The 15,181-nt window shown below is 43.3% G+C and overlaps 2 protein-coding genes across 4 annotated transcripts; one reads left to right on the top strand and one right to left on the bottom strand.

The window, feature by feature from the left end:
- The first annotated feature begins 421 nt into the window (after positions 1-421).
- LOC6619382 (mitogen-activated protein kinase kinase kinase 13-A) lies at positions 422-11,088 on the top strand. 3 transcript variants are annotated; one of them, XM_002043562.2, is made up of 8 exons: positions 422-564; positions 1,564-1,804; positions 6,044-6,532; positions 7,134-7,325; positions 7,380-8,033; positions 8,093-8,246; positions 8,586-9,484; positions 9,552-11,088. In XM_002043562.2, exons 2-8 carry the CDS (start codon positions 1,647-1,649, stop codon positions 9,946-9,948), a joined length of 2,943 nt encoding a protein of 980 aa, XP_002043598.1. In that variant the 5' UTR covers positions 422-564; positions 1,564-1,646; the 3' UTR covers positions 9,949-11,088. The 3 variants fall into 3 exon arrangements, with proteins under 3 accessions (XP_002043598.1, XP_032574027.1, XP_032574028.1); XM_032718136.1 differs by having other exon boundaries at positions 429-623; XM_032718137.1 differs by lacking the exons at positions 422-564; positions 1,564-1,804 and adding an exon at positions 2,990-3,644.
- A 122-nt stretch (positions 11,089-11,210) lies between these two features.
- Positions 11,211-14,925, bottom strand: LOC6619381. The gene is made up of 2 exons (XM_032718135.1): positions 14,756-14,925; positions 11,211-14,693 (listed from the first exon to the last, which is right to left on the bottom strand). Exons 1-2 carry the CDS (start codon positions 14,824-14,826, stop codon positions 11,303-11,305), a joined length of 3,462 nt encoding a protein of 1,153 aa, XP_032574026.1. The 5' UTR covers positions 14,827-14,925; the 3' UTR covers positions 11,211-11,302.
- Positions 14,926-15,181: the final 256 nt, after the last annotated feature.

Below are 15,181 nucleotides of genomic sequence, written 5' to 3'. Positions count from 1 at the left end.
TGACATCATTATCATTCTCAGCATTATTTTGGTAAAAGTTTAGAAGCACCTGTCATAAGCGCTTTTAGGCACTGAACACGATCGTGCACGTCGCTGACAAGAGCTTTATTAAACTTTCAAGCCAGATCCAGTTTCATTGGCACTAACAAGTAGACTGTGGAGAGCAAAAGAAAAACGGGGAGAATCGGAGAGGCGACAGCAACAACAACAACCCAGTAGTGCCTTGGCAGTTGATGTCTGTTTGTGGTTGGCCATCCCGCGCAATCGCGCTCTCCCGCACACTTGCGCAGTGAACACAACCTGCGCTCCAAACTGGTTTTGGGGGAGGAAATCCGCAGGAGAGAGCGCTAGAGAGCGGATTGGAACTCGGTTTCGGCCAAAGCCAAAGCAGAGCCAGCAGCCAGTTTTTGCTTTTTAGTCGATTTGTATCTACCTTTGGTGCGGACGGTTGGTCGGAATAAACGCGTTTCGCAGCGGAACTCCAAGAAGAGCAGAAAACCAGTCTTTAATTGTTCTATTTCAAGCTGAAATCAAATAAAAGTTCTTCGCCAATGGCTGAATAAAGTACGAATCAATGCAATCACTACGATTCGCCGTGGAAAATTGCTGGAAAAGTGTGCAAAGTGTGTGAAAAATGTGCAAATACAAGAATTTTTATATTGATTTTCTTGGCCAAAAGAGCGAAAGAGCGAGCAAAAGGCAGCAGCAAAGGAAGAAGAAGAAGCAGCAACAGCACAAAGCTGCGCTGTAAGGCTTCCGTCGCTGGTGCGAGCGAGAGGGCAGGGCCCTACTGGGTCGGTGTGAACGAGACAGCAATAGCGAGAAATGTACTCTGGTGTGTGTGTGGGAACATTTATGTTTGTTGTTTTTGTTATGTTCTAGCTTTGGCCAAGTTAAATACAAAAAAAAGAACAACGAAGAAGTGGAGTTGTACACAGGAAAAAAATTATATCAAGAGGCTATATTTTTAATATTTGTTTTTCCTTTGAAAAACTGATGCTCTTATAAAAACAAAAAATAATCATAATAGAGTAAAATTATTATTAAAAAAAGATAGATTATTTTTAAAGAGGAAGATTTTCTATTATATATCAAAAATAATTGAAAATCCATTTAACTCTAAAAATGTGATACCATATGTAAATGCATATTTGATATCTACTTGTTTTCTCTGTGTACAAATAAGAAAGAATACCTGTATGTGAGCTTTTGTGCAATTCGCCTTTTAAAGGCATCATAAAAATAGCTCGGCCTGCAGTTTGAAAGTGAAAGAAAACCACATTTAAGCGGAATGCAAAGTGAATAATTGGCAGCAAGTGCAATATTCGACCCTTCTTCTTCCCGTGTTTGTGTGTGTAAATTGCTTCTTTTGCGTGGGTGCTATTGCTGTCTCGCTCCCGCTCCTACGCGCATATCCTTTTGCCCTTTGCCGTTTGACGTCGTTTCGCTTCTTATTGATTTTCGCCATTCATTGATAAGAGATTGCGAGCGAATGTGTTGTTTGCGTGTGTGAAAAGGGAATCCCCAGCCAAAAATACTAATGTTCGTGGTATCTCCATATAGCAACCCCTTGATTGACCAGAATGTCGTAAGGATCGAACATAGAGCCACCAATACACATACCCATACCATACCAATCCTGGACAATGCAACCGTTCAGCGACAGTCTGAGCAAAAGTCGCGATGATCTGGTCAACGTCGCCACCGCCGCCTCCCGGCAACAACAACAACTCCACGGACGGAGGCGACACCACGGCAGTAGCCCCAACCTGTCGCTCGATCAGACCGACAATCTGCGAAGGAGGTGAGCATTATTATTATTAGACATTATGTTCTGGATGGGAAAGACAAAAACAGTTTTTACCTTTTACCTCATACAAGTTTTAGAACGATTTTTGTTTGAATTGCTTAAAGAAAATTTGTTTTAGAAACTTAAATCTTAAAATAAAAAATAAAAGGCAACCTCCAAAATAAATACTTTCAGCCATTAAAACCTTAAAAACTCGTCGTGTTTAAGTAAAAGAAACAAAATCGGCTTGCAATTTTCATTAATATTTCAAGAATATGCCGCCGAATCGTGCTTAATTAAGCGGGGTAATCGACCTTCACGGCACACTGTATACAAGTTTTTATGTAATTCGCAAGCAACTGAATACTCGAAAGTATTTGGCATGTTAAACGATCAGCAGCCAAACAAATCTTTATCTGATAGATACAGGATTGTATTTCCCAAATACGACGGCTTTATTTTCCGAGTTGAAACTGTTTGGTCTCATTAAGTGATTAGAAATCGATGCAAAAAAAACCCCCAATGCGCTATAAAAACAATAAGAAGCACGTGCAAAGCAAATAAGCTTGTGGTGAAATAATAAAAAGTTATCACAGTAGATATTAATGGAGCACAACAATGACAAAAAAAGCCGTTCTTACATATGTACACACTTCTACTAAAACACTGCAAAACTTCATTTAATAGATAAGCAGATAAAAAGGGTTCTCTTCTTCAAATAACGAAATACTAATATTTAATAGGTCTTCATTTGTAATTGTGATTGATTATAATATTACTGAGGAAATAGAGATAACATGCACACGGAAATTCCACCATAGGCAGTATCCACTGTAAAATAAGTTGAGGGATACAATTTGCAGGGGGGCGCAGCCAAAAACTTCCTATTCGCGCACTCACAGCACGACCACCTGTATCTGTATTTGTGTGGATGTGTGTGAGATTTGATCATGTGTTCCCCACCATGGAAACTGGTTTTGAGTGTGACCAGATGGCGGCCTGGCCTGGGGAGACCTCGAGATGGCTGGCCAGTCGTACAGGCGCTGGGGAATGCGGTCAGTCTGACAACAACAACGCCGGGTGATAACAGCAGATGAGAGCGGAGTGGGAGAGAGAGGAGCAGAGAGAGCCCCATCCGAACTGATACTGATAATGTGGAGCTAGACCTTTATGCTCACGCTGCGAGTCGTGATTTAGTTGGCGAAAATCAATCGCTTCTGGCGGTCGCTCTTTACGCTTGAAATTCGCAAGCCTGCCTTAAATTGCGTCCCTGTATTTGTGCGACAACAAAAACAAAAGCGGGCTTATCGCCAAATCAGTTTGCAGCCGTTGTCTGTGTATTGGTGTGACGCAGTTGTGCGAAATACGTGAAATTATTACATTTTTTCCTCCAAACCCAACCAATAAGCAACAGTCTTGAAAAACCGCCAACGAAAGTGTTACGCGTCGCGTTCGTCTCTTTTTTCTTGTAATTAATAGCAACAAAAAGCGATACCAACTTACCTTGACGTCACTTTTTTTTTTATTATTATACATCGGACGACAAAAAGCGATTGTTGTTGTTTTTTCGGTGGCTGCTGGTGCTTGGCACGAACTCACAATCAAAAGTTAGCCAACTTTTGTTGTTGGCCCAGTGCGTAAAAACAAAAAAAGGAAAACTGCTGGCGAAAAGCGAGCGTAAAATTTTGCATTAATGCAGTCTGGTGGTCGCATGAATGAATGAAATTCTTAGTGCTCGACAACTAATTACGAAAGCGAACCAAAAAAGTGACAATAACAAATAAACCATGGTCTACACCATACCGTTCTTTAGCCACAATGACCCGCCCGACATGATCATCACCAAAGAAAAAAGGTAAAATACACGCACCCGAAAGTATCTCAAGATGCACTGAGTCACAGAATCTCACAGATTCACCGCTGACCCATGCAGAAATGAAAGAAAAGAAATGGGGAGACGCCGCCAAATATCCGCGTTCTATGAACCACGCGCCAAAGGTCAAAACGTGCTTGGCCGCAGCTCGCAACAGAACATTTGGGGACGGAAATTAATGCTTTTTCACAGATTCATAAATAAACGAAAGGTTTTTGACATTTGCACGGCGGGTGCCGCTAACCGCGTGCGAGCAGGACGGCTATATTGTCGAAAAAACAGACAACGGTACACTAATGGGCGTGTGATTTTTTTTCCAAAGATCAACAGGTAGGGGTGAATTCACCATGATTTACTCCATAAAATTTTCGTACCCGAAAAGCGAAGATAAACGCTAAGCGGAAATTATGATTTGTATTTGAAGAAACTTTAATAGGCAGCGATAAGATCTCGACTAACATCCAAATTTCACCTGAGAGCCAACCAGAATTATCAGTGTTGGAAACTTGCTGACTTACTCAGAGATCAACCATTCGAACCATGCTAAATTAGTGTTAATAAGGTGTATTGGCATGGGAGAAAGTAATAAAGAAACTAACAAATACTTACAAAGGAACTGTTCTTCTTATTTATTCCCAAAAATCGCATGGTAATGCAGATAATTGCTAGGATCTTTATTATGCATCCTTTTTAGCGTTACAAACAAGCGAATATTCAACATAAATAGAAAAATATATATGTTTTTTTTGATTCGACCTAAGAACAGTAACATTCTTGTAATTTGAGTATGCTTTAAATTTCGTTAGTTTCTCATCATAATTTACAAGAACATTTTTAAATATAACACACAAGTTTAGTCACTATAAGAGTATGGCTATAATCTCGAAGTACATTTTTTATGCACAAAACAATATAATCAACGCCTCTTTTTCTTTTAATTTTGATAATGTATAGAATTGGGTTCATGTTTATGAAGAAGCCACATATTCTAAAATTCACAATAAACGTGAATTTGTGTATTTGCCAAATCATTTCAACCAAACCAAGTTTACAGTGGTAATGCAAATAACGAATACGATCCGAGAAGAACAGTAGACGGGCTTAAATACATATATACACATATGTACATGTGTGTAAGTGTGGATGCATTGGTGTAGGTGTGTGGCAGGTGATTTCGTCTATCAGACTTTCTACTCAAAGTTGTTGTGCTCTTTATTGCCATTCTGGCAGTGATAAATGATACATGTTTTTTCACCTGCTGCCGCACATTTGCACTTCCCTGTACTCCACCCCTTCCCTTATCTATCATCCTGTGTTCGTTTATCTTATCGGACAGAAAAGCAAACACGAATTCCAACAGGAAGGCTTTTTTCATACGTATGGGTGCGCGAAGAACTGAAATTCGAGCGATTTCTAACATCACTTTCCTAACATTTATTTGCTCGGGCTTGCTTTTATCAAAGTTCGCTTTTTTTTGCCCGTTCACTGTGTCAGCACGAAAAGTGATTATTATGGCGTGTGTAAACATAGAAATCGCGAAAACGCACTTTGATTATCATACGAACGATTGATTTACTAACAATAAACTATGGCTTTTGCGACGTTCTCTTCAGTTGGAGTGATGATGCTGGGCGATGTTTTTATCAGCAATTTTACGATAAGGAAATACTATTTAAAGGCTATGCGTAATCGTCACATTTTTAGCAAACTTTTGATTGATAGATAACCTGAGGAAAATATCTCAGTTGATAATATTGGCGCCAATATGTATAATTGAGTGATAATGACTTAAAACAAAAAGCCCAATCACTGTTACCAAAGCACTCTTTATTTATTCTCTAAAAAACCAAAAGCCTCTCAAACAATCTGTTTATGGAATGATTTGATGAATTTTAATAAAAATAGTAATTCAATTATTAAATCACTGACTTATAGGTTGCGTAAACTACAAGCTTCCGACACGCAAACAATTCTCGGATCGGGAAATCTTGAGATTTTTTGTTATTTATCTTGTAATTAGAGCTAAATGGGTATTTAGAAATCTAAACTACACTATGTAACCCCTTTTTTTTAGGTAAGAAAATGTTTTTAATGTTATGAAATACAGAACAAGCTTAGATAAGCAAAGTATGTACATATGTATGTAAATGTACATAGGTAGTTTCTAGTGTTTAATAAACATCAATAGAACTAATTAAAAATGCAAATAGTTTGTTTGAACTGTGATCACTGTCTAGATTAGTTGTTATATGTACTTCAGATTTAGGCCGCATATTATTACTTCCACCTCTCATGTTCAGAATCTATACCTTCTGTTTATATGCATATATGATTTCCTATGGCTTTTGTATACTCATCTATATACTTTCATTTATTCACAGCATGGCTTGCCTGCAGGATGAGTTCGGTCACCTAGGCATCGCCGCCACAGACCTGCCCTTCAAGTCATCCGACCTCGACTCCCCGTCCCGCCTGCAGCATCACAACAACTATGCGGAGATCACGGACAGCAGTGCGGAAAACACGTGCCAACCGCGCTGGCCACCTCACGTTGGAGGAGCAGCGGCGGCATTCGGGCATCCGGACAAGCCCATTGGCTGGATGTACGGACTGCTCGGGTGCATGAAGCCCGTTCTCTCGTTCATCGGGAAAACGGGTGTGATCGAGGTGAAGAGTCAGCGGAGCGAGGACTGGCAGATTCCGTTCGAGTCCATCACCGAGTTGGAATGGCTGGGAAGCGGGGCACAGGGAGCCGTCTTCAGTGGCAGGCTAAAGAACGAGACTGTGGCGGTCAAGAAGGTGAAGGAGCTGAAGGAAACGGACATCAAGCATCTCAGGAAGCTCGATCATGAAAACATTATTAAGTTCAAGTGAGTACGAGAGTATAATATCCATTCATAGACAGAAAATAAAACAAATGTTTTACAAATAAACAATAAAAAGTGCAAAGTAGCGTAGTAGTAGTAGTTTGCAAATGAGTAACAGTTATTATACCCGTTACTCGTAGAGTAAAAGGGTATATTAGATTCGTTAAAATGAATGTAACAGGCAGAAAAAGTGTTTCCGGTCATATAAAGTATATTTGTTCTTGATCATGTCCGTCTGTTCATTTGTCCGTCTGTCCGTATGAATGCCGATGTCTCAGGAACTATAAAAGCTAGAAGGTTGAGATTAGGCATATAGATTCTAGAGGCATAGAAGCATCGCCAGTTTTTTGACCCATGTTGCCACGCCCACACTTTTGAAAAATGTTTTGATATTTTTTCATATTTTTAAATTTAGTTTTAGTTTATTTTGTGAGAAATCAAAAAGGAAATAACACAATTTATTAGCTGAAAAAAATTATTTTAAGCAAAACAATTCGGAGAATCGTTTTATCAAATATAAAATGTTATATATAGAAAGTACTACGTGTACTTATTATGAATTTATTATTAAAAACTGTATGATTAATATTTGTTACCTTTGCAGAGGAGTTTGTACGCAGTCACCGGTGTTCTGCATCATCATGGAGTTCTGTCCGTATGGGCCACTGCAGAATATCCTGAAGGAGGAGCAAGTCATGTTACCGTCCCGCTTGGTCTCTTGGTCCAAGCAAATCGCCCTGGGCATGCAGTATCTGCATTCCCACAAGATCATACACAGAGATCTAAAGAGTCCAAAGTAAGTTAAAGAAACACCATCGAAAAGCATGTTATAAATTCTGCTTATTTTTAGCATACTGATTAGTACAAATGAGGTGGTGAAGATCAGCGACTTTGGCACCAGTCGCGAGTGGAACGAGATCAGCACCAAGATGAGCTTTGCTGGTACAGTGGCCTGGATGGCTCCGGAAGTGATCAGGAATGAGCCGTGCTCCGAGAAGGTGGACATTTGGTCGTATGGTGTGGTGCTATGGGAAATGCTCACCTGCGAAATACCCTACAAGGATGTCGACTCATCAGCCATAATCTGGGGTGTGGGCAACAACTCGCTCAAGCTGCTTGTCCCGAGCACCTGTCCGGAGGGATTTAAGCTGCTGGTCAAGCTCTGTTGGAAAAGCAAGCCCCGCAATCGGCCATCGTTCCGGCAGATACTCTCGCACTTGGACATCGCCGGACCGGAACTGCTGAGAAAAACCGAGAAGCAATATTTTGAGACGCAAAAGTCGTGGAAGGAGGAGGTGCGATCTCACTTGAAGGAGATTACCCAAAATGGCACCAACATACACAAGTACGAGCAAGATCTGATTAAGCGGCGGACGGCAGAGTGGCGACATGCCCAGGATATCCGAATGGTGTACGAGGATAAGTTGCAAAAGACCAACCAGCTTTTCTTCGAACTCAGCGAGTGCATGTCCCAGTTGCAGGAAAAGGAGAAGGAAATCGCTGAGTAAGTGTAGCAGTTTTCTCAGTAAGTTTCTTTTGATTAAACCCTTGCGTTTCCTTCAGACGAGAACGGAAACTCCCAGGAAGTGGCTACAAGCCCAATAGACGTTTTGGCAACACGATCCGAAAAATGCAACACTATCGCCGGCGCCTGAACGCTGCTCCTGCGGCCATTCAGCAACAATCAACCACGCCGGATCCAGAGACTACGCCGGAGGTATACAATTCTTAGACTTATAGACTTGTTTTCCCAATAACCTTATAACCACTAAGAGAATATAAATGCACAATATACACTTTCTATATCAACAACAGAAAAGTTTATGCTTAATCTTTTGCATTAGTAATATGTAAGCTTGCTTATATCTGGAACTCATATTGGTCACTTTATAGAAAGAGTGTTGGCGATAATACAACAAGTTTTTAAAGTAGGATATTTCAGGGCTTATCGCTGTTATTAAATGATTAACCATATCCGATTGCGAATAATTTTGAAATTAATATGAAATATTCTTTGTGTACGAATAATTTTTAAAACAACTCTCAAATCTTGCAGTCCCCTGTGAAGTGTATGCTATATGCCCAGCTGGATAGCAATTGCCAACCCAAATCGTATCTGGCCAATATCATCCCGAGTAGCGGCTTTGGCGCCACCATGCCCAATAAAAACAAAAAGGTCTTCCGGCATCGACGCAACGCATCTGGATCCTTCGGTGCACCACCCAAGTACAGTCCGACGAGGGATCGCCGTTATCAGAGCGAACCGGAGAACCGAAAGGTGCAGCTGGTGGAGAGACAAACCCAAACAGATGCCATGGACGTGAGTGAAACGGATATTAGTCCTAGCGCAGAGGCTCCTCGATCTCAGCCCATCGATGTGCCAGTTCCGAATCATCGCCAACTGCCGCTGCAACTGCAGAGAGTACAGAAAATTGCCCAAGCTCAGGCTAGGGCTCGAAGTGGAAGCACTTCATCCGCAGCTGGCACCTTGAATCCCGCTTGTCCGTCGAATGGCAACTCGCTGAGCACCAGCGAGCTGACCTACCAAGATGCCTGCTCTAGTCCCGATCAGCTCATCGACGATGTGATGAACAGCAACGAACGTTTGGACATGACTGAATGCTGCAGTGACAACGAAAACCTGGAACGTCTAGGCCGCAAAGTCATCGAGTTCATCAACGAAAACCGCCTGTCCATTCAGTCAAACACGAACTCCGTGAGCAATACCGATAATGGGAATGGACGAGCCTCTCCTCTGGAATTGCGGGAGAGTGGTAACAGTCCGTGTTTAAGTCGATGCAGCAGCACACATAGCAAACGGCGAAAGCATCCACTGGGGGACAATCCAAACGGCAGTTCGATAGGCAATGCCAACGGGGAGTCGCATGAGCAGGACAGCTGGTCGGACGAGGAGGGCGAGACCACGGACTACAAGTACGCTCTACGGAGAAGAAGGTGAGTGTGGAAGATTAGTGCCTCGAATTTGAGCTGTAAGGCTAATGAGAATTGTCTTCCATTTTAGCATTGGCCGCCAGCCCATAGCTCGTGGCATGCGACCCCGCCGCAGCTACAAGGCTCCACTCTCCCAGAAGATTGCCATCCACAAGCGCAATGTGGTCATCGTCTCAGACGAGGAGGAAAACACCTCCGAGTACAGCCACTCACCCTCCAGCCAGCACTCGACCCTAGAGAGCAATACCGACATTGCGGACATGAAGAAAACTCAGGCCACATCCACCTCAACCAACAGCTACAGCGAGCCCGACGACGATTCGAGTGATTCCAGCGATGAGGAGCAGGGAAACCGGCCGACGGAAGCCAAGGCCGAGGGTCCCGCTTTGCCTATGGGCGCCGTGCGCAGCAGCGACATTATATCCATACCTACTTTTGAGGCTGATGGCGCCGTCAATATGGTCTAACCTGGCACGATATCTAGTCTGGGTGGGGGCCCCTTGATTAAGCCCAAAGTTGGAGTCGTCCAAGTTACGCAGCAAAAACTATCTCCTATATACTCAACGAGAAATCGACCTAAACTGTATGGTATTATCTACGTTCATGTCCAGATAACTAGCTCCTCTAATTTATATGAACCATCGGAAGCGGAAGTTTCTCTCCAAGCGTTGATCGCCTCGGAGCAGTTATATTCCGGCAAAGACCTTTTGCGTTCTTTGGGGCGATCTTGGTTCGTGTCGTCGTACTCGTATCACATGCATTTCCTATTTTGCTAAATATAATTTCGCATTAGGTTTAGTTAAAACTACCCATATTCTTGTCCTTAGAAAGCTGCCTTTGTAATATATTTAAAAAATGTCATAATTGTACATCTAACTTAAGCGATTAGGTTTAGTTTCCGTTTTGATAATAAGAGCTTGAACCCCAAACTGAAAGGAAAAATCAACAAACGCTCCCACAAAAGCCCAACAAATACAAAGCAACAAAAAATAGAATTGGCCTCAGGCATTAATCAGTAATGAAACGGAATGGGACAAAATAGTCAGCAGGGATATTTTTTATAAAACAAAATTTGCTAAGAACTAGGAAAAGTGTTTTTAAGAAGCGCATTGTACGTATAATTTCGACGCTTTGGTGTGCCAGTTTCCCAAGTATTTTGGATAACTGGCCGTTCGATCAACCGGGAAGTGTTACTTTCTACATATATGCACAAAATTCCAAGCTTCAGTGCCTTAATGCAATCACAAACACAGAGAATATGTTTTGGATAAATTAAATAATAAACTGGCAGATCTAACCTCGGCTATGATGTGGCCATGAGCGCTTTCTAGAACAGATAGGTATATATTTGGTCAAATACGTTTCGCCCCTCTGGAAATCGTTCATCTGCTGCAAACGAATTACAAATTTAATATTATTCTATATACACTCAATATATATATTCTATATATTTACACACTAGTTGGATGTTTAGCTTCGTAAGATATGTCGTTCCGTCGTGGGCGACGTTTCTCTACATTATGTAAATGTACTTCATATTAAGTTTAATTTTAACGACTCATACGAATTAGCAATAATAATAAACTGATAACTCGTAAGAACGCTTATGCCCTTGGACTTTTATTGAAGCTAGTATCCTGGTAAAATATAAACCTTTTAGTAAGGATCTCATTGATGAGAGACATATAAAAATGAAGATCTTTTTACAATCGAAATGAGGATTCGAAAATTATATTTGCCATGAATTCCTTCTAATTTCGTTTAGTTTACTTAAAATTTGATTCAGTACAAATGAATGTTTAAAGGTGAGAATATCGAGTGTCAGTGAGCCAACAGCCTTTGTATCCTCTTGCGGGGAGGATCCACCTGTCCGGAACGCAGCATCTTGAATGCCTTCTCCTCCCGCGAATCGATAATGTGGCACACAACTTCGGATTGCTTGCGGAACGCGATCAATCCAGCCGTGCCCGTGGAGAGATCAAGGTGGCGGAAGCGATCGATGTCGCAGGTGCAGCCATCGAAAACGTAGAACCACGTGGCCGCCGACTCCGACCTGTCGGTTGGATGATGCCTGAAGACCACATAGTTGCCCCACGGCGTCATCGTGAGCACCCGGTTGGCCACTTTGAAGGCGGAGCCCAGCACCCGGTTCAGGCTCTCCACGGTACCACTCTCGGATCCGGCGACGGCCAGGAGCTGGGGCACTCGACTAAAGCCGGGAAATCTGACCGGCATTCGGGACCCGATTCCCTCCATGGAATCCTCATCAGCACCACGACAGCAACTGTTTTTGGGTTGTTCGATATATTGCTCTGCATTCCGAACATTCATCTTTGGGGATGGGGGTTTTTCCATTTGGTCTAGTTCGTTGACAAAGTTGGAGGCCGCCGGTGTATTCAGGTGAGCTGCGGCCAAAGGAGCTACGCCCAGACATTTAGACTTATCCACGGATTGCTGCAGTATGTGAGTTGGAGTCTCCTCCTTTTTCTCATTTTTCGACGGTTCAATGGCGGTGATCGTTTTCATATTTACTTTGCGCAGAAGCATTACTCCCTTGCTGGCAAGTGCTCCTTTTCTGTTGCTGGCTTCCTTATTGGCCACCTGTGTACCAATGGCTTCTTTGGGGATTGATAAGTCGGGGGCGGCGTTTCCTCCCTTGGAATCATCTACCTTGGGAGCCATCTTGCTTGATGGGGTTCGGCGTGGTGAACACTTACCAGGTGACCTGTTTCTAGACTTGGAACGTAAATGGGGCTTTACGGGTGAGCCACTGTCCTTAGTATTTTCGGATTTTATCATAATCTTTCCAGAAGTAACATCTTCCTTGGATCTGTATCGTAGTGAGGACACTTCCGGAGAAGGACTGAGAGCTGTGCCACCAGTTTGTCTGGATGATTTCACAATCTTTTTTATAGCTCTACCAGGAGAAGGCACTTCTCTGGGTTTACAACGTTCGGGGGAAGTGGGAAGAGGATCTGTAGAACACATGCCTCCAGTCTGCCTTTTGAACTGCCTTTTTTTTGTTGTAATCCTCTCAGGAAGTGGCACTTCTCTAGATCTAGAACGTCCAAGAGTGTTGTTGTGAGAACGGTTGGACGATCTGTCTCCAACTTCCCTAGGCTTTATAGTGCTTTTCAGAATCCTGCTAGAAGGCTGTGCTACGTTAGGTGTGGTCTTTACATGAGCCTTTGATGGAGGAGAATGGGTCCCGAGTTCAGTTTGCTTTGAGGGGAGCTCACTTCTTTTTGCAATCCTATGTGATGTATTTTCTCTAGATTTGGTAAGTCCAGGTGACTTTGTGGATGAGGATCTGCCACCTGCTTGCCTGGTGGCAGACCTTTTGCCGGAGGTGTCCTTTATGTCCTGCTCCCTTTTGGAAAGACCGACTCTGCTTTTCGAACTAGTAGTTTTGTTCTTTGGTAGTCTCTTTAGGGATTCCGTGCGGAACTCTTCCTCACAAAATTCGCACTCTGCCCCTGCATTCTGTTGCTCATCCAGGATTTGAAAATGATCAATGTCGGATTTATCTGTAAGAAGACTAACCACATCCTCCTCATAGTCGCTGATCTCCGCCAGGGTTTTGTTACACACTCTGACGCATTGCTGATCATTAAACAAGATGGTTTCGTTCAGGGACTTCACCTCGCAGTTGTCCTTACCATCGGGCATAGGCACCAGGGCGTATCCCTCTGGACACTCGGCAAGATTACGTATTCGCACCACGTGGACATAGTAGGCAGACTGCCGGTTGGATTCCTTCAGCAGCTGGTGGAACACGCTGAGCATGGTCAGCTGGTCGCGAAACATGCGCACCGTGGCCCACTTGGCGCCCTCAGCCTTGTCCTCCGCCACATGGGTGCCCACGATGGTGTGGCGATAGGGATCGACGAGGTAGTAGAACCCATCCTTAAGCCAAATGGCATACATTTGATTGTTGATCTGGAACACCACGTTGCCACGCTCCTTGAGAGCCTGCGAGACGTGAGCTTCGAATTCGGTACCAATGATGCGGACGCCACACCTCCAGTGACCAGTTCTCACATTCGGAATTAGCTTGAGCTCCAACACAAACTGTCCCATTCTAAGTTGGGTCGGAAAGGTGTCCAGGTCAATGGGTCGTCGATCCCTCAAGCAATCCGCCCAGCAATTTCTGCACAATTCCACTCCATAGCTGATTAAACGATCCAGCATATTAGTGTCCCAGTTGGCCGGGTGATCGATTTTGCTGGCCAGGACCGAGCCCACGGCCACCATAAGGCTACTGCGATTCCTCACCGGATCGTCGCGGTTTAACGACAGATGCAGTGTGCCCTTCAGATAGGCATAACTCTTGTTTACCACCTTGAATTCGATGGATCGATGGCTGGTGTCGCGCATATAGATGCGTCCATCCGGGGTCTCTAGGCGCACAACCACCAGTTCCCGGATGCTGAACTCATCTCGCGGGGAGATTCCGCTCAAGTTACTGGCCAGATGGACAACATTATCAATGGACTTCAGGCATACCAGCATTGCCACTCCGTTATCCTTTACGGTTGCCAGGTCGTCCTTGGCTCTGCCCTTAACGTCAAGGACGAAAAAAACCCTTTTACGGCGCCAGATGAGCAAGTGACCAACTCGGGTAAGAAGAAGACAGTAGCGGCTGGACTTGAAGAAATTCTGTAAAATTGTCCCTAGATTTTTGATGGTATGCGGCGGCTGCTGGTCCAGGGGCTTTGATCCTACCCCCAGATAGCGGGGTTCCAATGCCAAAGTAAAGGTGTGGCCTTCTAGGTTGAAATTTCTCTTGATCCGCTTTTCTTCGTTTGTGTAGATCTCCGGCTCCAGTAGTTTGTTTTCGTCAGGGTCGTCGTGCCCTTGACTCACATCCGAGCTGGCCCGAAATAATTCCGTGCCCTCCTCCAGCAGCATGTCGATCTTCTCTGCGGTCCAGTCCGTTTCGGGCAGGACATAAATCAAGGCGAATGCCTTAAGATAGGTGGCGAAGTTAAGAATATTCGCCTCCTCCTGCTTGGGAGAACTTCCGCAGGGATTGTTTACGGTGGCATTTGAGCAGACGAGACCCACAGGACTGCCCAATGAGTCGGCCTCCACGTCTGAGCGATTGGGCACCTTCTCGCAGAACTTCCAGTGATTGCAGCTAGGTTCCGCTCTCAGAGATACTCCGCCGCAAGACTTGCTGCCCAGATCTAGATCCGAATAGCTGAGATACCTAAGGACGATCAGGAAGAAGGATCAGTTTAAGCTTACGACAAATTCTGGAGTACTCTCCACGTATTGCTCGAGTTGCTCTTGCTGCTCGGGGCGCTGGCTAAACGGCCAAGATCGTGTTGGCTGATCGGCATCCTAAGATGTCTGTTACTTAAATTTTGTACAGCAAAGATTTTCTGTTTTTTCCGATTTTGTTCTAATGTAATTTTTGCTGAATATTGCACAAAGGAAGAAGTGATCAAGTATTATTTGATTTAACGGAATTTCAAGAAAATGTAGAGTCCAAATTAAAAAAATTATAATAAAACAAAAGTTCACGTTTATAAATATTTTTGGATATAATTAAATATAATAAAAAAAGATATTTCTGCCGTCCTGATATTATTAAATTTCTCTTCTAATCTGCTTTGAATTTCCCATTTTTAACATAACTTTTTTTAAACAACATAAAAATCATAAAAATCATTTAGACAAAAAATCAGTTCTGTA

The sequence above is a fragment of the Drosophila sechellia genome, chromosome 3L, assembly GCF_004382195.2.
Source record: "Drosophila sechellia strain sech25 chromosome 3L, ASM438219v1, whole genome shotgun sequence".
NCBI classification, from domain to species: domain Eukaryota; kingdom Metazoa; phylum Arthropoda; class Insecta; order Diptera; family Drosophilidae; genus Drosophila; species Drosophila sechellia.
This window is presented reverse-complemented; position numbering and strand designations above follow the sequence as displayed.